The 24062-nt window shown below is 39.1% G+C and overlaps 2 protein-coding genes across 2 annotated transcripts; one reads left to right on the forward strand and one right to left on the reverse strand.

The window, feature by feature from the left end:
- The first annotated feature begins 1001 nt into the window (after nucleotides 1-1001).
- On the forward strand, nucleotides 1002-6341 carry LOC110958242 (peptidyl-prolyl cis-trans isomerase A-like). Its single transcript, XM_022204690.2, has 6 exons — nucleotides 1002-1273; nucleotides 1461-1491; nucleotides 3577-3665; nucleotides 3752-3848; nucleotides 4604-4679; nucleotides 5882-6341. The coding sequence occupies exons 1-6, from the start codon at nucleotides 1121-1123 to the stop codon at nucleotides 6012-6014; spliced, it is 579 nt and encodes a 192-aa protein (XP_022060382.2). The 5' UTR covers nucleotides 1002-1120; the 3' UTR covers nucleotides 6015-6341.
- A 613-nt stretch (nucleotides 6342-6954) lies between these two features.
- LOC110958241 (zinc finger CCHC domain-containing protein 24-like) lies at nucleotides 6955-22344 on the reverse strand. Its single transcript, XM_022204689.2, has 4 exons — nucleotides 21776-22344; nucleotides 20363-20563; nucleotides 9911-10075; nucleotides 6955-8067 (listed from the first exon to the last, which is right to left on the reverse strand). Exons 1-4 carry the CDS (start codon nucleotides 21980-21982, stop codon nucleotides 7954-7956), a joined length of 687 nt encoding a protein of 228 aa, XP_022060381.2. The 5' UTR covers nucleotides 21983-22344; the 3' UTR covers nucleotides 6955-7953.
- Nucleotides 22345-24062: the final 1718 nt, after the last annotated feature.

Below are 24062 nucleotides of genomic sequence, written 5' to 3' on the forward strand. Positions count from 1 at the left end.
ACATAAACACAAGGACATTATGATAAGATAAGATAATGTGTTTAAAGTGTTTTCTTAAATATTTTTAATTTAGTTTTTTTTTTCAAGTTTTTAATGCGTTGAAAAATAACAGTTTAGAACTAACTTAAGTTTACATATTGAGGTTAAGACCTTACAGTGTTACTTATGGTGTGAATTTACCAAAGTAATATAAATATTAAGGATTTAAACCCTACAAAATTATAAAATACATAGCTTTACCTGACTATAGTATAATAATAATAATAATAATTGCATTACTATTATTGTCATGATTAAATTATACTACTACAGCCAGGTAAAATTGCTATTTTATTCACCCGGGACAGGGACCCAGTCTGTCTCAGGGCTACATATACAGACAAACAATCACACTCACATTCACACCTACGGGCAATTTAGAGTAACCAATTAACCTCAGCATATTTTTGGACTGTGGGAGGAAGCCGGAGTACCCGGAGAAAACCCACGCATGCACAGGGAGAACATGCAAACTTCATGCAGAAAGCACCCAGGCCCACCCTGGGATTTGAACCAGGGATCTTCTTGCTGCAAGGCGAAAGTGCTAACCAGTACTCCACCGTGCAGCCCAATAATAATACAATTATCATTATTATTGTTATTATTATTATTATTATTATTATTAACTTTCTTTGTATAACACCTTCCAAAACCAAAATTATAAAGTGCTTTACACTAAAACAAATGTCTGAATATACAAATAATGACAAATGAATAAGATCCGAAGCATGTAATATAAAAAGATAAAATTAAATCATGCTTTTATACATTAAAATAAATCAATTGAGTTGCCTTTTACATTTTAAAAATACCATGAAACTATAAAAATAACAACATTCTCTGGGGGAATCATAAAATGTAGTTAATACATTTTTAAAAACATATTTTTCAACAGGGCTCTGTATACAGTGGAGTGACGTAAACAGATGTAAATCCTTGAAGTCTCGTGTAATATCGTGAGATTTTGACAGCACTCAAACATCCGGTTGTGTAAGAAAACTTCCTCCTCTCCTGTCTAGCGGCGTGACTTTCGCAGCAGTCTGACCTGAGCGTGGTGGTTGAGCTACATAGCGGCTTTAAGATGTTAATTTTCTCGAACAGGATAAAGTTATGTTCTCTGGCGTTCACTGCTGCTCGTATGTGCAGCAGCGGACCCGCGTCTGCTAGCAAGAACCCGACGGTTTACTTTGACATTGCTGCAGACAACCAGCCGCTCGGAAGAGTAACCTTTGAGGTGAGAAGATACGAACATTACGTTTACTTCTTTAATTTGTCACAGTTTGCAATTGAATTAATAGGGAGAGAAGCTGTTGTGCGTTGCTGTTCCTTCCGTGTCAGTTCTTAACCTCCCGACATGTTATGGGGTTTTTCACATAACTTGTTCTGATTTGACCCTCTGGGCTTTTTATTGTCTTCTGCAGCTCAACGCGGAGGTGGTGCCAAAAACCGCAGGTAATTATAACTTGTTCGCCCTCTTATCAAACGAGTTTGGCAGTTGTATTATACAAGAATGAGCTGGCTACCCACTTCATAAAAGTTGATATGATCAAAAAGTCAACAAACAAATAACAAAAATAGCTTTAAAAATAGAAAATTACAATAATTATCATTAATGTACTACTTTTGTTCATTTTTTGTACATATTAGTATTATAATAATTATTATTACACTATTTTTTTCTTTTAAAAATGAATATTAGTAGTATAATAATTATCATTATTTAGTTTAATGTTATAATAATTAATGTACAACTTTTTTTCAAGTGTGCATACTTTCATTTTGGGGGTCTTTAACACATAACATCAGATAGTCTGCGTTCAATTCAGACAAACAAAATCAGTCTCCATGAAAAGCTATAAGTTTTTTTGTCCAGTTTTTTTTTTTAGGACTATATGGTTTTTCTGAAAATGATCATAATGAAATTCATTGTCTGTTTATAATAATATTTTTTTCATATAGATCACCAGAAAAAAAGCTTAATTTGATTTTAATCACTTCACTTGTAAGTTTGCAGCTTAATGTTAACAATTTAATACACATAAATTTATTTTATACACATTAATAAAAAATAAATATAAGGATAAAGGAATCATCTCATCTTCATGATACAATTAAAGTTAAATAAAGAAAGCTGTTCAAACCTGTAGCTGCACAGATGGTAACCATGGTAAAGTTGCTGCACTGAGCTGAGGTTAGTCCTAGTTTCTGGAGCAGGTTTCACCGGAGGCCCATACCGGCCCCTCTGCTCAGCACATCAATCAGCACATTGCTTAGATGGAACATTTTAAATTTTAATGCTTCCAGAAAACTTGTGGGGAAAACTAGAAAGAGTGACAGCGGGGGGAAAAGGCTCCGTTATCGATGGTTGTGTGTGGCTGTTATGAGCCAGAGAGGAATCGTTTTCAGGATTTGCTCACGCAGCCAAACGCTTTGTGTTTTCATGGCACTTTGAATTCTTTTATGCATTTAAGTGAAACTATCAAGACATTCTATTGAACAATTTCCTTTTGGCTGTTGATCAAGTGTCTATCGCTGGCACGTCGCTGTCGTTTTATCACTCGGACCTAATTCTCTCCATTAGTAAATTGAGCCTCTGCTCTCTAAAGCATCAGTAAAGACCCTCAGGTTGGTAGTTGGTTGTTTTGCTTTAAAATGACAAAATAGATTATCAAAATAGCAGCACATTTTCTTTTGACTCTCTGACCACTGAATTGACTAATTGTTGCAGTAGTTGCTTTTGAAACAGTCATTGTTTAAAGCTAAATTAGCATTGATTCTATATGGCTAAAATTAAAACCGCTAAAGTTGCAGCCAGCTAATCAAGAACTACAGCATCCCTAAATGAACAAAACTAATGACTTAGCAGAGAGTTTTGTGGTCCTACACATGGGCATACTTTTTGTTGAAACATCAGTTGTTCCATTTCTACTTTAGTTCAGAATATAACGGAGTAAGTCTGTATTGCTTTAAAATGTTAATGCTCCTGTAGATCAGTTTTTCTTATTTAATTGTATCCCCGCTTAGTCAGCACACACACAGACATGATTCACTCCTCTGTCCTCTTTTATGTTTTGTTTGGGGAAATAACCTTATACTAACCTCAGTGTTTGTTTTATAAGCCCGTAGGCTTTGTTTGCTCATATTTGTTTCCCCAAGATGTTCAAAACATTCTGCATATTCAGATCATATCACATGCATCGGGATGATTTTTAGGAATTCTTTGTGTTGCAACTTGTTTTACTGAACCTGATTTAAAACAACCTGAGAGAGGAATGGTTACATCTCATGCTGTAGCAGTTTTCAAAATAAAAGTCTGATTCTTTCTATGTTTTTGTTGGAAAAGACAAACACTCGTTTTGAAAATATTGAAGGGAGATTATCCCCTGTGATGCCACCTGAAACACATTTCGATCTGCACAAAAATACTAACAAATGAGCGGTTGAATGTTAGCTTCATAGGAGGCTGCTCTAAATTACACTTCAGTCACCTGTACGAAATGTCAGAAATGAGAAGTTGATGCAAAATCTGTCCTGCAGAAAACTTCAGAGCTCTTTGCACAGGAGAGCATGGATTCGGTTACAAAGGATCCATTTTCCACAGGGTGATCCCTCAATTCATGTGCCAGGTAGGCCTTTCTCTCTCTTTATTTGGGTCTGCCTTTGTTGTCCTGCTTGCTGTTGCATAACTGTAACCACAGTGATGTGGTTTCAGGGTGGAGATTTCACTCACCACAATGGAACTGGAGGGAAGTCGATCTATGGATGGAAGTTTCCTGATGAGAACTTCGAACTGAAGCACACTGGACCTGGTAATTATTACTGATCTGTGGTCATTTCCAGATGTACAGTAAAGGAAGAGTGAGATTACATCAAAGAAAAACCGACAAATGTTTTTTTAGTTTCATACATTCAGGCCAAGTCAGTTTGCCCAAATTCAAAATTCAGTGTCTGCTTTGAAACAGGACAGGGCTGCAGATGCCTCAGCATTAAGACTCAATGCATCACTGCAGAGTGTAATTAGATTTAACAAGTGCAGCACAGTCCAATACACAGCACAGTGCGACACTCTACAGGACAGTAAAAATGGATCAGTATTTGTGGCTGATGTTTTTATTTGGTAAACTCTAAATTCAAGCTATGAAAACCCCTGAGATGAACATGAGCCAAAAACAAACAGGAGCAGATTAGATATTTTTCCTCTTTGACTTAAATAAATATTGAAAATCATATAAATGTTATGGGTACTGTGGATTTCTTATTATTATATCTTTACAAGAAGATTTCTAATAATAAATCCTAATTTTTGGATCTTTACTGTTGGATGGTTGTGTCATACTCGTTTTTTGCCAGCAGGTGGCAGCACTTTAAAAACTTAGAAAACCTGTGTGGTTTCCTAAAATGGGCCGTGACATGTGAATGTACCAATTTTGTAACTTAAGCTACATCATAACAATCTGTTATGTGGATTTGTAAGTCATTCTTCTCTGAAGGCCAGTTGAAAACGCTTCCTACATTCATGTTTTATTATTTTGATCTGACTGAACCTGAATTTGTTGCACTGTAGGAATCCTGTCTATGGCCAATGCTGGACCTAACACCAACGGATCCCAGTTTTTCATCTGCACTGCTAAAACAGAGTGGTATGTACTGACACGCATCATACTATAAGAGCTGATGCAAGTGGAGATATCTTTATGCGTTTCACCAGCATTAATTAATGTGGAAAGTGACTTAACTGTAAAGATACGTGTGCAGAGCTCTGTCTGTTGTAGATCCTGTTGAATAAGCACAAATTTACAACAAGTGTAAAAAGTTGTTTTCCCTTTCTATGCAGCATCAGCTGTATAAACCTTGACTTTATATTGGATTGTTTTAAAGTAGCATATCTGTAGGTCACACCTTCTCATTCAGTGTTTTTATTTAGTCATTTTCTACGTTGTAAATCATACTGAAAACTATAAAAGAATACATATGGAATTGTGTTGTAAAGAAAAAAAGTGTTGATCTTCAGCACTAATCTACAATGTAGAAAATAATACAAATAAATAAAAATCACTGAATGAGAAGGTATGTCCAAACTTTGAGTGTATTTACATTGCTGCACTTTTGCTTCTCCTTGACTTTGTTTCTTTTTTTTTAGCCTAAAGTTAACCTGTAGTTTTGCAAAAATGACCAGAACACATAACTTAATAACATAACAAGGTCTTAGCTCCAAATATCAGAGCAAAGTTGTAAAATCTGGACATTAAAAATGTAAAGAATGTGAGTTTGATGCATTTCTCCCTACAGGAAAATAGAGCATATCAAGTCTGTTGCAGTTTGATCTATTTTAAATTGAGTATTGCTGAATATTTTCTGAATTATTGTGCAGGATGTGCAACAACTTAACAAGGACTCTTTATAGTCCAGTTAGAGCAAAGAGGTGTCCTCACTCACCTTTGCATTTTTAAAAAGAATTTTGCTCTCTTAAAAATCTGATCTGTCCAAGATGTACTATGCAGTTGCTTAATATTCTGCTACCTTGTAGAAGACTTATGTTTTTCTAGCTACTTTTTTATTATGAGTTTCGCAGGGTCCAGTTAATAATGAGATGCTGTTTCAGTATTTTTGCCCACCTTTCTGTGAATATAATCTTTGGTCAAAGTAGGAAATACTTGAAAAGTTTTGGCACGAAAGCAGAAAACTGTCAAGATTTGAATGACAGCCTAAAATAGCAGAATAAGAGCGGAAACAGTGGCATAACTCAAAAAACAGCCTTCATTCGAACCCAGTTGGGTGCAACAGAGATCATCTCACTGTCCGAGGCAGCGGGATTAAAATAAACCTCCTCTTCTTCATTTAGGCTGGATGGCAGGCATGTTGTTTTTGGCAGCGTGAAGGAGGGAATGGACGTGGTCAAGAAAGTGGAGTCTTTTGGTTCACGGTCTGGGGGGACCTCCAAGAGGATCACTATCACAGATTGCGGAGAGTTGTAGCAGAAGCCATGTGAGCAGTGGACACGGTCGAAGTCTCATCTCCTGCTGCAGTTTCAACAGAAGAGTCTCAGTGAAAGAGACTCTTTCATGGCACTGAACGAGTGCTACCTCTCTGCTGGCAATACATTATTTCACAACCTCGATAGTTTTTTAGGTTGGTACTTCTATGGTGTTTTTTTCTTCAGGTAACAACGCATTTAACTGTATCATGCTATAAAATGTGAATTTGTAGAGTACGGAATTACTTGAATGGGAGCTAGCAAATCATTAACATACATTTCAGAAAATGGGTGCATTTATTTGAAAAATAAAATGTTTTTCTAAATATGTGAGCTTGTTCTGGCCGTTTCTATGAACTTAGATGTCAAAACAGAGAAAAGGCCACAAAAGAAAGGTTGAAGTCAAAGGTGTGTGTCTGCATTGGGAAAATGCTTTATCACAGCCGTAGAATGACATCAGTGTTTTGTCGTTCTGCCCGCCTCCTTCTGCTTTCCTCATCAGCTTCAGTCGACTAATGATCTTACTCGGTTGAGTATTTATTCTGCTGAAGCCCGTCCAAAGCGACTTAAGGTCCGCGGTGTCAGCTCTAATTGCTTCTGAGCAGGGAAATATTTCTTTTTGGAGGTCGGGTCATTTTGCATCACAGCGTGTTGTAGCTTTGCCACCAGCTGTGTATTAGAGGGTGTTGAAGCCAAATCAGATTTTTCTTCGCCTTAAGTAAATTTTCCCAGATGCTCAGTGATATTGAGAGATATGTAGATTCCCATGTTTTCTGCTGTGGGGAGATAAAAATGTGTAACATCTGGATCAGTTAATGTTAAAGAGGGACTTTGATATTATCAGTTGTCAGCTATGCAGCGTTCCCAGCTCCCAAATCCACGGATAAATTCCTAAACTATGATCTGACATGCTTACATTAAGGCAAAGCCACAGTGAAGAACATGTTTAAATACATTTTAATGCAAAAACATTACACGAGAAAGGGATCCATCTCATGGGTTACTCAAATTAAGGCACATTAAATGGCTTTTCACTCCTCCTAAACAGAAGGTATCTCTGTTTCATCACAGTGAAAAATACCCTCGAAAGCAACAAGCACAGGCCTCCACTTAATCCTTCACAATCCCTGGTACATTCAGATTTTTATTTCATTATATTTTTGTCTCATGTTACATATGAGACATTATAACCCATAAAAAAAAGCACTTTGGTGAGTTGTTTTTAGCACTGAGTGCTAAAATAGAAATGAACTGCTGTAATTTCCTCTATTCGAAAAGAAAAAGGTTCCATAATTTCTTTTTAAACTTCGGAATGACGGGTGTTTTCACAACAAACTGAAGCACATGGTATATAAAGACTAAATGTTAGTTGGCTAATATTTTCCTTCACAATGTATAATATTCAACACAACAGTATGGCTTAAAAATATATTCAAAAATGATGTACCCACCAGTACTGATAATACAGATAATAATGCAGATACACATTAATACTGCTCCTTAGTAAAGACTTGCATATTTATACAGAACAAAAACATTTTCATTTAAGTTATTTCTGAAATATACAAACATATAAAAGAGAATCCTCATCTCCAACATGTTGGATATGAGTGAAGACGGACACAGAGCCAAAGTTTCTTAATTCACAGTCGGTAAGATTCTTGGTTCATAGTTAAGACTTAAAATGAATATTCACATAATAGTAACAACTGAGTAAATTACAAGAACCCAGCAAATGTAAAGTCTCCACTGAGAGATATTGTAGAAACCACAAAGAGCCTCTTCTACTGAGTCACAGTGTCGGAGAGGAGATTTCATGAGAATAAACTGTTAGATGCTTTCCATTACAACCAATATTTATTATCATGTATGTTTAGTAACTACAATAAAACTGTCCCTTCTTGGTAAAACTTTGGAGTATTTAAGGCAGGAGGAGCTAGTTATTGTACTCGACGGCAGTAGTAGCCGAGGACTTTGCATTTTTCACACAGGTGTTGTGGGTGTTCTTTGCTCTGGTCAGACACATCCAACCCGTCAGGTTTTTCCAGAGGTCTCTGCAATACAGAAACAGAGAGTCACTGCAGAGTCACAGACCGAACAGTAACATTACAGCAAATTTTCCAAACAGTTTCCACTTAGTCATCTCTGATTTGCCTGAAAACGGTGTGGCATAAAATATGGAAGTGTAGAAAACATCATTGTGAAATTTTAGCTTTGCATATCAAATAGTTTCTGAGATTTTTTTTATTTGTCCATTCATGCAGTGAAATTTGAGGCTATGCTTGAACAATGATATTTTAAAAAATAGTATTAAGAAAAAGAATGAAGTATTTAAAAAAAAAATCTAATTTTTATTGCTATGGCCATTGTGCCATTGGTTCAAAATCTTCAGTAAACAAGTTAAGTGGTTAAAAAGAATTTAGAGCTGTAGTGAAAAGTCCCACCTTTACGCATATATTAACAACAAAAAAGATAATGCAGAGGTTAGCTAGTGGTATTTACTAAACAAAATCAAAAACGTTCTTTTCCTTTGTGTGACTATTAAAAAGATATTCCATATGCTTTGCTTTGTGTTATTGTAACATTCAACTATATATATATATATATATATATGTTAGAAAATCACTATTTTCAATTGACATCTGCATGATGATTCTTTCTGTTAATGTGTGGCTTTATTTTTTTTCATATTTCAGCACACCCATAATCAGAGATAATTTGATCTGTTTAAAATTTCGGATTCTAAATCAATGACATGATGAGAAAAAACTGTGAAAACTTGTACTTGTTTGAACTGTTGTTCAAAAATAGCCTTTAATGTACAAAAAAAGTGGCAAAAGTGGATGGACATTTTTAAAAAAGTGAAGATATCTTGGAAAGTACTTGAGCAAAATGTTCAAACATATGCCATTATAAATATAATTCAGGATAAAAAAAGTTTTAAAGCAAATAAGAGTTGGTCAAGCAGAGGTTTCCTGATTATCTGAGATGGAACAACCCTGATGTCCTTTGTGTTTTTTTGTAGAAAATAAAAGGTTTTAATGACCTGTGTAGATGTTTGCATTTTACAATTCCACAAAATTTCACAAATTCATTTTTGACGTAGTATATTTAGCGTATTGCTGTAAACACTGTTTGTTTCACCAGAATTATATAGTGCAGAGAATTAAACTACATTAAGACCTTCATGCATGAGAGTTAAGATTTACACAACAAGGCTGCACAGTCTTCTAAAGTAAAACTTTAGCAGCATTTCAATTAAAAGATAGTGAATAATTTCGTTGTGTTTGCACTGTACAATATTGCTATGCATTCAGCGATGAATGAAGAACACAGCATTCCAGTTCTTGGTGACTTAAGAACCAAAATCTTATTACATTTTGCAGAATAACTTGGAACTAATTAGGCCATAGCTACAAGAATTTGATAACTAGCTATAGGGAAGTGGTTTAGAATATCAAAAAATGAATGTAAATTTAGAAGATTGGTTAAAACTTCATGCTTCATACTGTGCTTTATTGATTAAACTGCACAGAAGCTACACACTTCTTTGTAATGCCAAGAATAAAAAACATTTCACCTGCAACAGCTAGTCTGCTCTGTAGATACTCCAACTTAAAGCAGCTCTTGACCTCGAGGGTCAAACGATAAGAGGACATACTGTAACAGCATGTAGCTACAAAGCACAAATTAGTTTACTGCCATGTTGTGTGCAGTGAAGCAGTGTTGTCTTACAAAGATTTGACTGCAGGAATTTGCTGAGAACATACAAACACATTTAAAAACCTCCACAGAATCCATATGAACATAATTTGACTTCGGGGACGCCCTGCTAGCTGAGGGGCCCCAAGCAGCCAACCCAGTTTCCTGATAGTCTTGGTTCTGATGTGCTGTTACCTGCTTGTGAGGGTAAACGTTGATGTGGCACTTGATACATTCTTGACCCATGTTGGCCCAGGAGTTCCCACTCATCCACTTCCTTTTGCATTTGGGGCATTTGTATTCACCGAAGCACCTCTTCTTCCCCTGATACGGGGTCAGGCCTTCACCTTTGGGTCGAGCCTGAGTGGAAATTCAGAGCACAGAATTTTACACGTTATTGGCCTCAATGTGCAAACCTCAACAGCTTTACAAACATTCTGGCTTTTGCCTCTCACCACCTTTAACTGTGAGAGAGCTATATGGTGTCTTTGGATGGCAGCCAATCCAAAGCTCTGTGTGATAGAATGAGAAGTGATAGCAGCCCTGTTGGTGGTCCAGACAGTTGAGTTTGTGGAGTTGTTTAATCTCAGGGATGGGATGAGTATCATTTTCTTTGATGCTTGATTACGTTTCAGTGATGAAAAAACAGTCCTCACATTACAAAGGAATCTAAAGTAGATTTAGAAGAACTGTGTTGAAATTTAGATTCTTGATACTACAGAAGCAAACAGAGAAGTTTAATTTTTTTTTATTCTAAAGTGGTTGGAATATATTGTAATTGTGTAATTTATTTGTTGGACAGAAAAGAATGAGTTTCAGCTTTCCCATTGGAAATGAACTCCCTCCCTCCAGCTGTGATCCCAGGGGACCATATAGGAGGCTCCGGACTTTGGGGGGACCAATGGGAGAGGCCTCGCTGCTATAGGACAAATACCTCAGGCTCTCTGTCATCCCTCCCAGCTGGCCCCAACCCACCAATCAGGACACAAAGATCTTAGCAGGGAGGAAATAAAACCCAGATGAACTCTGCACTTTTGTAACTTGACAAAAACCTAAACCCTTCACTAAAAAATCATCTTGACAAGCCTGGTTTAAATTAGAAGCGCCTTGACTGAAAAGTAGGTCAAGTCAAAATTAAGACTGAATCTACACCACCAGAGGAGTTCCCATCAAGCTTTGTTTTGATTTCACAGCAGGAACACATGTCAGGTTCAAAACTTCTAACAGATCATTTTATTCATTTCCAGGACTACATGTGTTTAACAAAACATGTTTGAGGCTCCAGCAGTGCCAGTGTCTGACTGTTAAGGCCACTGTGAAGCTTTTGAGGCCTGTGTTTGCATCATTTAGCCACCATGAGGCACTGTGGGAGGCCATTTTTGATGGTTTCTCAAGCGCCTACAGGGAGAGCAGACGGATCATCATCTTCCTGAGGGAGGAAACAGCTTTCACTCTTCAGAGCAAGTAAAACAAACTCTACCTAAAGTCTGGAGCCCACAGGGCAGCAAAGGGCATGGTACACTCTGGACTTTCCACTGGTCCCAATGAAAATGCCACACTGACAACCGACAAACGAAACTTGCACTTTTGACCTGACAGTGAATGGACAGGACAGCTTTGTAGGAAGCAGGAAAGATTGAGTGTAGGCAGAAAAAATGCAAAGAGCCACCACTGAATCATCTACATAGACGACACATAATGGTAGCATCAGATATTATGATAAAACCCTGCATCATCACTATTACCGATGAGTCAACAAATAATTACAACTTGAGGACCCAAGACACTGTGACTGAAAAAGTCAAGTTCCAATTGTTTTTGTAACATATTTAAAAGCAGAAATAACTAACCCTAACCCAAAGTGCTTTCTAGTTTAGACACAGGATGTAAGATTTTACAATATTGTAGAAAACAATCCAGTGGTTCCCTATGAGCAAGGATTTGGAGTGGAAGAACTTCCTTTAAACTGGTGGAAACATCGGCCAGAACCAGATTCAGTGACGGCAGCCATCTGCCTCAATCAGTTAGGGTAGAGAGGAGAGATAAGCTGCAAAACCCTCACAGATAAAAATGTAAAACATCTACAGCCAGTTCACACATCGACGCTTTGATGATGCTTTGAACTAAATGCTACTATCAAAATGCTAGCATGCTAATTTGCACCACCTGTAGTATTGTTCTTGCTTTCATCTCAGGTTTATTAGCATCTTAATCATTGGCACAATAAACATTGGCTGGCAAGATGCTAATAAACCTAATTTGTTGGTCCTGAATTACTAGTGAAAGAGCTAGCATTTTCACCTGATGATAGTGTGAGAGGAAAAGTTAAGGGATCATCAGTCATTACAGTTCATTCTGAGGGCAATATGGCTTACTGTCCCAGTTTACGTACCAATCTGTCCAACAGAACTACAAATGTGGTGACATGGTAACACTACCATGAGGAGAAAAGGTCAGGGATCACCAAAATCAGAAAAATACATCCTCTGGGGACCATGAATGCCATTCCCAAATTTAATCTCAATCCATCCAGTCGTTGTTGGGATATTTCTGTCTGGACCAACTGACCAACATTAAAATCCTTTGAGCTCAATTACCATTGCAAAGCACATGAAGGTGCAATGTTTGGGGCTTGTTCAGAAGCTAAAGATTAATGAGCACAATTTACATTTCTGTATTTTTTATGTTATACAAGAACGAAGTCAATAGGAACAAACAGTAAGCTTTCTCCCAAAACACATTCTTCACGTTTGATTGAAGACCTCTGCAGCACGAGATGACATGTGGGAAACTGTTTTGCTTTAAGATAAACATACATTGAATTCATTTATTGTGTGTATTACAACACATCCCATCCAACAGCCATTAACTTATGTTGTGTAACTTGAACCAGCCCCAGAGTGCGCCGAGCGATGTGAAGCCAGATTTTTTCAACTGCAGCAGATAAGCTTGGCCCAGATCCTTGCAGCCGAGTGAGAGAGGCCCAGGAGGTGGCTGCCTCCCTCTGCCATCATCTGGAAACCATCAGGATAAACAATGGACTACTCCAAATCCTCACCCCCACCGCCCTCTTTCCTCTCTCTCTCATTCACTCTCTCCCCCACTCGCATGCCCCCCATGAGACAATCGTCCTGGAGAACATAGTTACACCAAGCCTACTGGATACCATGTGGTCAATTACTCCACACTAACAAACCCATAGCTCTCTCTCTCTCTCTCTCTTTCTCTCTCAGGGTTTAATTTGTATCAGACCCCCACAGCATCAGGGAGAAGCCCAGCTGTTACCAAAGCAAAACAACACATTAGTGCCTGGACTGAAATCCACTGCTTTAGGAGTCGTATGTTTCAAAGACTCCTATGCTGACTTAAGTCATAGTTTTTATTATCTTGTGAAATCAGTTAGTGTATCCAGGAAGGTTTAAAACAACAAACAACTGGATGAGTTTCCATTTTCCTTAAAGAGAGCGTGTTGAAATGGTTAGATTTATTAGATGGGCAAGTGTTACTGTAACCGCAGAGAAGTAAACGAGCAGCTGATTAATTAGCAGCACTAAAGGATTATTTGCTCAAATCAGTTATCCAGTAAAACTACTACACAATAGAGGTTACAGCCTTTTAAATGTGATGAATTGCTGCTTTTCTCCATTTTATATCATTATAAAATGAATGTCTTTGGCTTTTAGCGTGTTTGTCTGACAAAACCTGCTGTTTGAAGAGATCGGCCTGCACTGGACTAGAGTTCATGCTGATTTTAAAAGTAACCAAATGAGACTATGGTGTGAACACTTAAGCAACTAAGAATGCAGATTTTATGTTCTGATGACATCTTTCAAAATATAATGCAGAAACTGGTCGCAATAGATGAGTACATTTAAATATTATTCATGTTCACAGCTACAATGATGCAAATAACAGCTAAAATTGAACATATTAGAGAAATCTAACACATTTAATAAAGAAAATGGCAATGCAAACCTTTGTATTAGAACATGCAATGAATACATATGTCATTTTTTTTTCTACTTTTACACCCTGGCGCTGATAGATATAAACCATTCCTCCCTTCAAATATTAGACTTGTCAACTTCTGCATTGTTATCTCAAGTATAACACTGACAGACACACAGCTGCATAGATTGTGAAGCAGTTAAATCACAATTACTGTCAATACTTTTGGGAGGTAACTATACTGACATGAAATTGTTTTATCCTTGCACTTATGCTGTCAGTGTCGCTGCATTTCTGTCTTTCACACAGGATAAAATATTGATTGAGTTTCTCTGCTGCACAGTGATTTGAGAAAATGAGACATCAGGTGTTCTCTGGTCAACTTATGTTCCTACACAGCAGTGCTTCCTCTTTTCCATAATAAATTAAAATACTGACTGGATTAACCTTCCCTCAATCCAAAATAAATATGATTAGATACAAAACAACTGGATGCCAAAGAGGAGAGGATTGGTTTTCTGTTTTCTTACACGGCTCTCCAGATTTTCAATCCATCATTGCTGAGCGGATGATAAATCTTTAAACGAACAGAATGATTCCCACAAACACACACATTCACAGACATTCTACTTCTCTGCATCTATTCCACACACAGTATTGCTTTCATAGGAGGATAAGCTTCCAATGAACGCTCTGCTCGCTCCAGAATCTGACTGAGCCTCCTGTCAACTTGATGACATATACAGCTGTAAGCCGGCATTGTGTTTCACAAAGCGTGAATGGCAGGGGCAGGTGGGCTGGCAGACAAACGAGAAATGCAACAGAAAATTATTCACAACTTCAGTAGGAAGCATGGCTGAGTCAGATTTAAGAACATAACATCTTCTGAGTGCTGTGAAGGAATTGGCAGGTACCAAGATACAAATAATAAATAACCAAAGATGTGATTTAACTGTATTTAGAGAGCAGCATTTCGATTCTAGTTCATTTCTTTTTACTTCCCTTCAGATGTCAGTGAAGCTGCAAAGACTGTAATCCAAAAATGGCCAAGTTCTCCACGAAAACAAGAGTGATTTCATGTTGAAAGCATGCAATCATGCAAAAGCTGCCCTCTGAAGCATATTTTCCTATATGTTCATCAGGTCTGAGCAGATGACACTGTTTATCAAAGGGAGCCTATCTAGCACACATTCCAGGGTTTCCTCTATCTTGCTCATCCTCCTCAGCAGATGTTTCAGCCAAAAGCAACAGAGCAGCATATTGTGGACAGATAAGACAGCTATCAGCAGGGGAAACAAAAGGACCAAAGGAACAGAAATGAGACAGTGTTGCAGGAGATTCTCGAGGTACGATGTGAACTGCATTACCCCACCTGGACAGAGGTACAATGTCCAATCCAACGTTTATATCATTACCAACTTTAAAACCTTCTGAACTCTGAAATCAAAACTGAAGCTTAACAAATGTTATCTAAAATTCTATATCACTGATCCAAAAGCAGGGTTAGATTGATGTATTTGTTTCCTAAGATCACACAGATATCAGCGCTATTAGAAACCTTGCTTTCTAACAAATCAAAAACATAATTCCTCCACCTCTAAATCTCATAAATAACTAAATGGTTTTGATAACACTGCTAGAATAAAATGCCCGAAGCCAAGAAATAACCACCAAAAACTTAAAATATGGATATGGATTAAATAAGATTTAGCGTCTTAACTAGTGAGCCTCAGAGGCGCTGGTAGGGACTTTTTTAACTTCTGACAAAGCCAAGCAAGCTGTTTCTTCCTGATTCCAGTCTGCTAAGCTAACCATTTCCTTGCTGCATCTTTGTTTAAAGATAAGATAAAAAGTTACTGATCCCAAAGGAAATTTTTGAAAGGACAACTTTTTTAAGGAGAGGCATGAGTGGCATCATTCCTTTTTACAACAATATGGAGCTATTCGTTAAAAAACAGTTAAATCCGGGATCTCTGGCTTTTAAACCTGATATGAAAATGTTTCATGAAGTGCCAAAGAAGTACCAAATACTGCAGATAAAAAAACCTAAATCCTATTATACGTATAAATAATCCCTTCCTGCCTTAAAATGGATAAGATGTAACTCTACACTGTTGCTTCCTCCACAATGTGCAGCTCGAGCACACCAGCTCACCCAGGACTCTGTTCAAACACTGCAAAACTCTTTTATGCTACACAGCAAGAGGGAATATTGGAGTAATTCAGCCATGCATGTAATACCAGAAACCAATTCTGAAGAATAGTGATACAAAAAGTCCCACCCTGTGATTTGACAGGATTGGTTCTTTAGGTTTGTTACATACGAAACTCAGGTAGTCTGACTCTGTTATTTTGTCGTCGATACACTGCAGCTTCAAGGTAGAATTGCTCAGACAGGACGTTGGCTGCTTATTTCGCTCATAATACATCTTTCAGAATAAAAAAAAAAATACCCTATGGACATGTTAACAAAGTAAAAAACTTGATTTTTACCAGATGGGGTCTTTAACACTTTGTCTCTTTAATTCATACAGAAAAGAAGTGTTTGGTGTCAGACTATTTTTTTGTTAAATGTCAAACTAGTCCAGAATAACGATGCTGAATCATGGAACAAGTGTTGGTCAGAACTCAAGCAACTTGAAGCTAAAAAATATCATTGTTTACTTTCAGAGAGCAAATATAAATCAAGGAATTTCTCCTACAACTATCAAAAGCCCCCCCCCCCACCACCACCACCACCACCCCCCACCCCTCCCCCATGCTAAGTAATCATCGAAGCAGACTTTTCCCCTCCATTCAAACATGATTAAACTGCAACTGTAAAGACATACACCCACTTCCTGAACTACCCACTGTTTCCAAAAACACACTGTGGATGGAGTCATCTCTGGGCAGCTGCTCACCGGCTCTTTAAAGGAGAGTCCGGTCGTAGCTTCTCCGCACAGACAGAGAGAAAGAGATGGCGATGACTGCAGCCAAGCAGAGCTGCTCGAACAATACAGCCTGACTTCCTGACCTTTGGTTCCACAGCCCCTCTGCAGAAACAATGCTCTCCTTATTTATCCCAAGCCCTTCCCATCATACACCCATTTACTGTCAGCACTCTGTCACTTGTGTATTCTCTTTACAGTAACCGGGTCCAGCTACTTAATTGGCAAGATGTCATTAAAATGTTGTGACTCCAGGTTAAAGGGTGAAAGGTGCTCAACTTGCACATACAGAAATTTGAAAATAGCTTAAAAACAACGCAGCTCATCTTAAGAAGTCTTATTTAATTGCAAGTCGTTTTTCTGCACCCCAACATGACGTACGGCATCAAAAGCGCGGCAAAAGTATGGATTTCAGCTGTCTGGAGCTAAAAATGCCTCAGATTCCAGCCAACAAGAACAAAAAGCAGTTTGTTCATTGGTTACAGCTTCAGAAGAACGTTCAGCTCGGCTTCGACTGAAGAGTCCTTTTGTGACAGCGACAGCTCCATAATCACCGCTTTGGGTCTGGAATATTAGCAACACATGATAAAATCTGACATCATCTTTCTGAAGCAGAGCAAGAGTGGCCGAGAGCCAGGCGCAGAAATGGCTTCCAGATTTTGCACATTTTAAAGGGAGCGGCTGCGAAGAAGAATATCTCAGAGTAATCCTTTGACGTCTTAACCTCCTTGTGAAGCAAGTAACCCAACTCCACACTATGCCGTCAACAGGATGTTTACCGCTGAGTACGGCATAGATAGTATATCACATATCTAGGTTGGACTGTAACCCAAATGCATGGACTGGCACTCAGCCTTTTTCATTACTTTTCATCACCATAGGTAGATACTGAGGTACCATATGTTTCTTTATCAAGGAAATAGACGTTTAATGTTAAGGTAGGCCCCATTCCACCTAAAAAAAAAAAAAAGAAAGCTGTTAAAGGCCTCCGTACTCCCACTTTGCTGTATGCTTCTTCTCTCATCTTAATGAGCCGTGACTTTCTTTGATTCCTGTCCACTGCAGCTTCTGGGCAAACCAGCCAGCTATGAAAGCTTGCAGCCAGCAGTCCAAGGAAAGTCATAGCTGCTAATAGGAGGGTTTATATCACATCATAAAAAACAGCTTTGAGAGAATTCATTTTGCAATTACGCTTTGCTGATTCCAAGGATGTGCTCAGTTTGCACGTCAAAGTTATTCCATCCTAAGACTCAAAAGACACCAATGAGCAAAAGTGTTACGAGAGCTTAGAGACGAAGTAAATAGCACAGATTATCTTATAATAGTGTCTGAGACATCTTCAGTGCCGGTTTTCATAGTTAGTGTGTTTGATGCCAGGTAAATAGGCAAGTGTAGACCTGAGTGAATATGAGAAGAGCCAAAACATCATGGTCAGACGAATGGGTCGGAACATCTTAGAAAAGGCAAAGCTTGTGATGTATTGAGGGTCAAACCACGAATATCCAACACAAAATGTTGAAGGATGTGCAGAAACCAAGTCTTATCCAAGGCTTGTCCATCTGTTTTTTCCTATGAGCTAAAGGATGTATCATTAGCAAAATAAGCTGTCATTGTTGAACATTTTCACCATGGAACTGCGAGTGTACCGATGGATCTCAAAATATTGGTTCAGATCTCCAGGGTTTCATTCAAAGTAAACCTTAGGAACCAATCTTTTTATCTTGCGGGATGTGGCTTTCTATATCAATGCTCCTCTTCAGAATCGTTTCCCTTTTCTAACATGTTTAGCTGAATCACTTCAATACTCCAGCTTGCCATTGTGTAGCAGTGCTTAAGTAGAAGTGTAGGTGAGCTGAGGAGGGGACTTCACAGATCTGCACATTCTAGAGGAAGCAACGGTATAAAGTTACATGTGAGCCATTTTAAGCAGGAAGGGATTATTTGCATGGGAAAAAAACCCTTCTATATCTATATGTCACTTTCATTCACAGAGTTCGTAGGGATTAAATTAACAACTGGAGGAAATGGTGGGATTGTCTTGGTGACAGATGCCTGTAGCTGCTGCGGAGGACCAGCAGCACATCAGGCAGGATTGGTTAGTGTTTCGTCTCATCAGTCTAAGTGTCACCGTGTTGGTTGTGAAAGTGTTTAAGAGCTTCTTTCTTTCATCTGAACGGCGAATATATTTCTGAAAGCGATGAACCGAAAATCGCACCTACTTTTCGCAGCAGTTGCCAGGTGTGCACAGATGTGAAAGTGTTAGGAGCTATAAACTCAATGCAGAACATTTTCTTCACATTCTTCACATTCCTACGTGGTCTGCGTTCTACGCTGAACAGCACCAATCTCGTCGGTGTTGGCAGCGCTGGAAGTGATGAGCTTTCAGAGACAAGACTAGAGGAGATATCAAAGGATAGATCGGGATCTTAAGAATGAACGGACGTTTCTGTTCATGGAAAGTTTGCTTCTACTGTTGATCCACCAAGAGTTAGATCAGATGCTTGATACCACTCTCACAGCTGAAATATGTAGGCTAGCCGGAGCCTGCAATTAACACTTAGCTTAACATAACAAGCATGTTGCCTGGCTCAGTGCAAAGGTAACAAAATCCTCCTAACAGCTCCACTAAAGCTCACAAAATGATATCATATTTGTTTAATCCTCGCAAAAAGCTAAGTGTAAAACCAACAATTAGGAGTTATGTGCCTTTTGACTGAGCCAGACTGGCTCTTTTCCCGTTTCCAGTCTTTATGCTAAGATAAACTAACAGGCTCCAGCAATCTTCTCATCGGCGGGAAAGCAAATGACTTACGGAGCAGGAATTCAGCAACACACCAAGAAATTAAGTTATCTGTGCTGTAAATCAAATATTTCGACCATTGTTGCCAAATAATTGATCTATTGCACCCATGACACTTATGTTTTAGATAATAACCCCCTATTATGAGAGTTGACACCCTAAGAACTATATCTAACTTGCCTTTTCTAACATGTATTTCAACTTGGCGAAACCTGAAAAGAGTGAAACTGTTGGATCACCCAAGATTGAACTCTGTGGAATAATCAGAGAATGTTGCAGCTTTAACTTCAGGGAATCACCGAAAGCAGGGAGCAATTTGACTTTACAGGCTTCTTTATATAATTGACCAGTAAAAAGTTTACCAGGTATTTGAATTTCTACTTTTTGCAGCCTCGCTCTTCGGACACATCCTGCCCATCAGTCATTTAATTATTTCCATTACACCTAACAAATGTCAGGCATTTCCCTCTGAACATGATCAATGGGGAACCACAGCTGCACATAAAGCGCTGGTAATATTTCTTTCATGTTTGGAGTAGAGGTCGTGCCTAGTTCCACTGAGAAACCTATCATCTTTCATTAAGGCCGGCTCCGAGATCCAATCTGGCATCTGCTGCTCATTACCAGCATGCGGTGGTACATCTAATTCAAATATGTGCTGAGGAATCTATTTCACCCTGAAAAAAACATAATACAAACATAATATTCCAACCTGGAATTTAAAGTTGAAGCTCACTTGAACAGAATCACGGGTGAAAACTGACAAATTAGAGGAAGTTTGTGGATTTGATATGTCACCATGTTCGCTATATGAATCTATTTTTTTCTTACAGCACCTCACACAAAACATGTTCATGCATGTGATCGACAGCTCAAATGGCCCACACACTGCACAGCTGTTTCAGTTTAGTCTGGAGTAGATCTGCTCCTGACAGATGTACAGCATCACCGACCGACCGACCGGCTCACCTGAGGGCAGTCTTTGATGTAGTGGCCTTTGTTGAAGCAAAGGTGGCACAGGTAGTTGGGTGGCGGCCTTTTGCTGGGTTTGCGTGTCTCGGGGGACAGGGAGAGGTCTGAGAAGTGGTCCGCCAGGGAGCTCAGGCCGTCCACGATGTTGTTGAGGGATCCGCAGGGAGAAGACCTCTTGTAGAAATTGTTGTTCAAGGCCTGTGCAAGTAAAACAAAGATGATTGAAGCATGTAAAAGTTGAACTACACAGTGGAGACCTGCACAGGATAAGGTAGGGCTCCAGCTGTTGGTGAAATCCAGAAATATTACATTTCCAGTGATGCAATGGAGAGAAAAAGAAACACATTTTCATATGGCAGCGGCAAACATTTTTGCTCAATAAATAATCAGAAGTGTCCGAAAATTTCTTCGTTTTTTATTCATACTAATATATTGTTTCAGCTCTACACAAAAGTATCTCTCATTTTACCAAAAACACAGAAGGTTATTGTTGGCTCTCTCCAATGAAAGAGCATTTCACATGGCCTGTCAGTCCATCACCCTGATTGATTCTCCTGTTTGTCTCTTCTGTGACAGTAGCCAACACTATTTGATTCCTGCAGATGTGCAGTCTTTACTGCGTTTACTGTGCGAAACCAATAGTGTCCATTTCCTCGTCGGAACAAAATGCCTTTGTCATGCATTCTTCCAACTGCTCCCGCTGGCACGAAAGAATCGGCATCATTGTGCTTGTGGAGGAGATGGGTGCTTATGGCACCGCAGGGCAAACATGAAGAACAGGCTGCTGGCACTGTCTGTTTACTCAGCGGGCATCACAGAAAGAGAATTGTCATCAGATGCACACTGCAGCTGGGAATCTTCTGCATAAAGCATCAAACCACTACATATCTGGCATGTGTGAAGTCACAGTATACCATCTGAACTGTCAGATTTTGAATGTTAAAAGCTGTCAGAAGTCAGTGCATGAATAAAAATGCCTAATTTCTATTTTTTCTGGTTTTCTTCAGTAGGTCAGAGTTAAATTAAGCACCACCAAGCCCCACTGAGTTAACTCTGCATACTCCATGCAGAGGCCAGCCAGGGAGAACATTTTTTAAAACCTTCTAAGAAGCCTCCTATAGCTGCACACTGACACCAGAACAGTCTGAACACACTCAGGCACTATACCTGGGCACAAAACACATATTCATGTACTGCCCACTCACCACAGTGCGACCCAATGAAGGCATGCAGGTGAGGTTTACTGTATGGGCAACAAAAATAACCAAGAGTGAAATATGTGAGTGTAATATTTATGCCGTTTCTTATGGGGAGAAAGTTTTTTGGGACATGCAGCAGAAAAAAAGTGCACACTGAAGTGCCTGACAAAATGTTAATCATCGTGACAGCGAAACTTCACATGCATTCTACCTCACTGCTCAGATGGAAGAAGTTGTTGAGATAGTTGGAGCTCAGATCAGCTGCGCAGCGCTTGGAGCTGCTCACGTCCTGAGGAGAAGAGTCCGACTCGACTTTGAAGCCATCAAAAGCGCTGCTCGGCGTGTCTTGCAGGGACATATAGACCCAGCTGAGCAGCTGTGCAGGCTGGTACACACCAGTCTCTATAGCAGACATCATGTTGTATCAGGAGGACTGCGCGCCTCTTGGATAAGCACCGTCAGAACCGCCGGTTTTCCTGGAAAACCCAACTTCTTCCAGTCATCCCCCTGCTCCGGCTGGCTGGATGGGATCTCTGTGTTCACCTGAGGGAGCCGTGGAGGTCCCCACTGATGGGACAAGAGTGACGGGGGAAGGCAGGAGGTCACACTGGAAGCTGGAGGCGCAGAAACAGCCTGAATGCCAGTTGGAGGACTAAGGCAGCTCCGGACAGGACTGTGGTTTGCGTCACAGCGAATAGGAGGTCCAACATGAGCCTCCATCTCTCTGCTTTCCTGACATGTTTAAGTCCAATGGCTTATAACTGTCAGGGGGACACTTCTTGTACAGTTTTGTGATCTTAAAATGTAATTTTATATGTAAAAGCAGCGAATTATGAAATAAAAAATGTGTTAAATCCAAATTAGATGTCTCTACTTTTCTTGTTTAATACATTCATTATGTTAAACTTTCCTAATAAAAAATAATCTTTCATTTCTGCTTCACTTTAATTTCTACATATCTGCTGATGCATGTTTATAGTGCATTGCCCAAAAAATTGAATGTGCGTGCAACAGAATTACTTTCACTGAAAACCGATGTATTTGAAAGAATGCATTCTGGGGGGAAAGTGTTGAACTAATTTCACGTTTTTTTAGTAAACTGATATGAAAGTAAGGTTAATCGATAAAGAGAAAACATGAGTTTTCAATGGGCAAGTAGACTGCTGCCATCTAGTGGTCTTTGTTCCTACTGACTTCAGTAATACAGTAAAACAGCAATACTTTAGCAACAGGTGTCTTTATAGAGGACTGCACAGTAGATAGTGGTTAGTACTTTCACCTTGCAGCTAGAAGATCACCGGTTCGCTTGCCTGCTTTCCTGGGATCTTTCTGCATGGAGTTTGCATGTTCTTCCTGTGCATGCGTGGGTTTCTCTAGGTTCTCCGGCTTCCTCCCACAGTCCAAAAACATCCATCCATCCATCCTCTATACACCGCTTTATCCTCATTAGGGTCACGAGGGGGGGGGGAGAGGGGTGCTGGAGCCCATCCCAGCTGACTCGGGCGAAGGCAGGGACAGGTCGCCAGTCTGTCACAGGGCTACATATACAGACGAACAATCACACTCGCATTCACACCTACGGGCAATTTAGAGTAATCAATTAACCTCAGCATATTTTTGGACAGTGGGAGGAAGCCGGAGTGCCCGGAGAAAACCCACGCATGCTCACCCCCCACATGCAAACTCCATGCAGAAAGATCCCAGGCCCACCCCGGGATCTTCTTGCTGCAAAGCGAAAGTGCTAACCACTACGCTACTGAGCAGCCCGTCCAAAAACATGCTCAGGTTAATTGGTAACTCTAAATTGTCCATAGGTGTGTGTTTGTATATGTAATCCTGTGAAGGACTGGTGACCTGTGCAGGGTGTCCCTTTCAGTTGCCCTTTGACAGCAGGGATAGGCTCCAGCCCCCCATAACCCTAATGAGGATTAAGTGGTGTATAGAAAATGGATAGACGGTGTATTTATAGACACATTTAAAATTCCACGAAGAGTGGAGTGGTGTTTATTTTAAGGCTGTGCTGTGTTTGACTGTTGGTCTTCTTTAGCTAGCAACCATAAGTTACCCTATTAAAAAAAACAAAAAAACAGGGTGTGCCACTCAATAGGTATCATCATTTTGTTAAAATTAATTTTAAGAGGTCATGTGACTCAGTGAGTATGTATATATTATAAAAACTCTGAAATATCCCAAAGTTTTGTCAAAGTAGGAGACATGTTGCATCTACAGTAGCATATAAACATTTGAAACAATCTGTGCATTATCACAAACTCATTTTTCAATTAGGGAGAGGTTGTAAGATGTACCTATAAGACATTATATTAGAAAAAAAAATCTACTTTTTAAGTGGAGAAAACATTTGCATATTGAATGACAGTCAAGCTTATTACAATCTTGTTAAAATGTGCATGTTTTTAAATACTCAAAGATATATCACAAGCAAAATAGAAAGTGAAAGCCATGGTTGAGTATTTTCATTTTGAAACTGCAGTGTATCA

This window comes from Acanthochromis polyacanthus, chromosome 19, assembly GCF_021347895.1.
Source record: "Acanthochromis polyacanthus isolate Apoly-LR-REF ecotype Palm Island chromosome 19, KAUST_Apoly_ChrSc, whole genome shotgun sequence".
Classification (NCBI taxonomy): domain Eukaryota; kingdom Metazoa; phylum Chordata; class Actinopteri; family Pomacentridae; genus Acanthochromis; species Acanthochromis polyacanthus.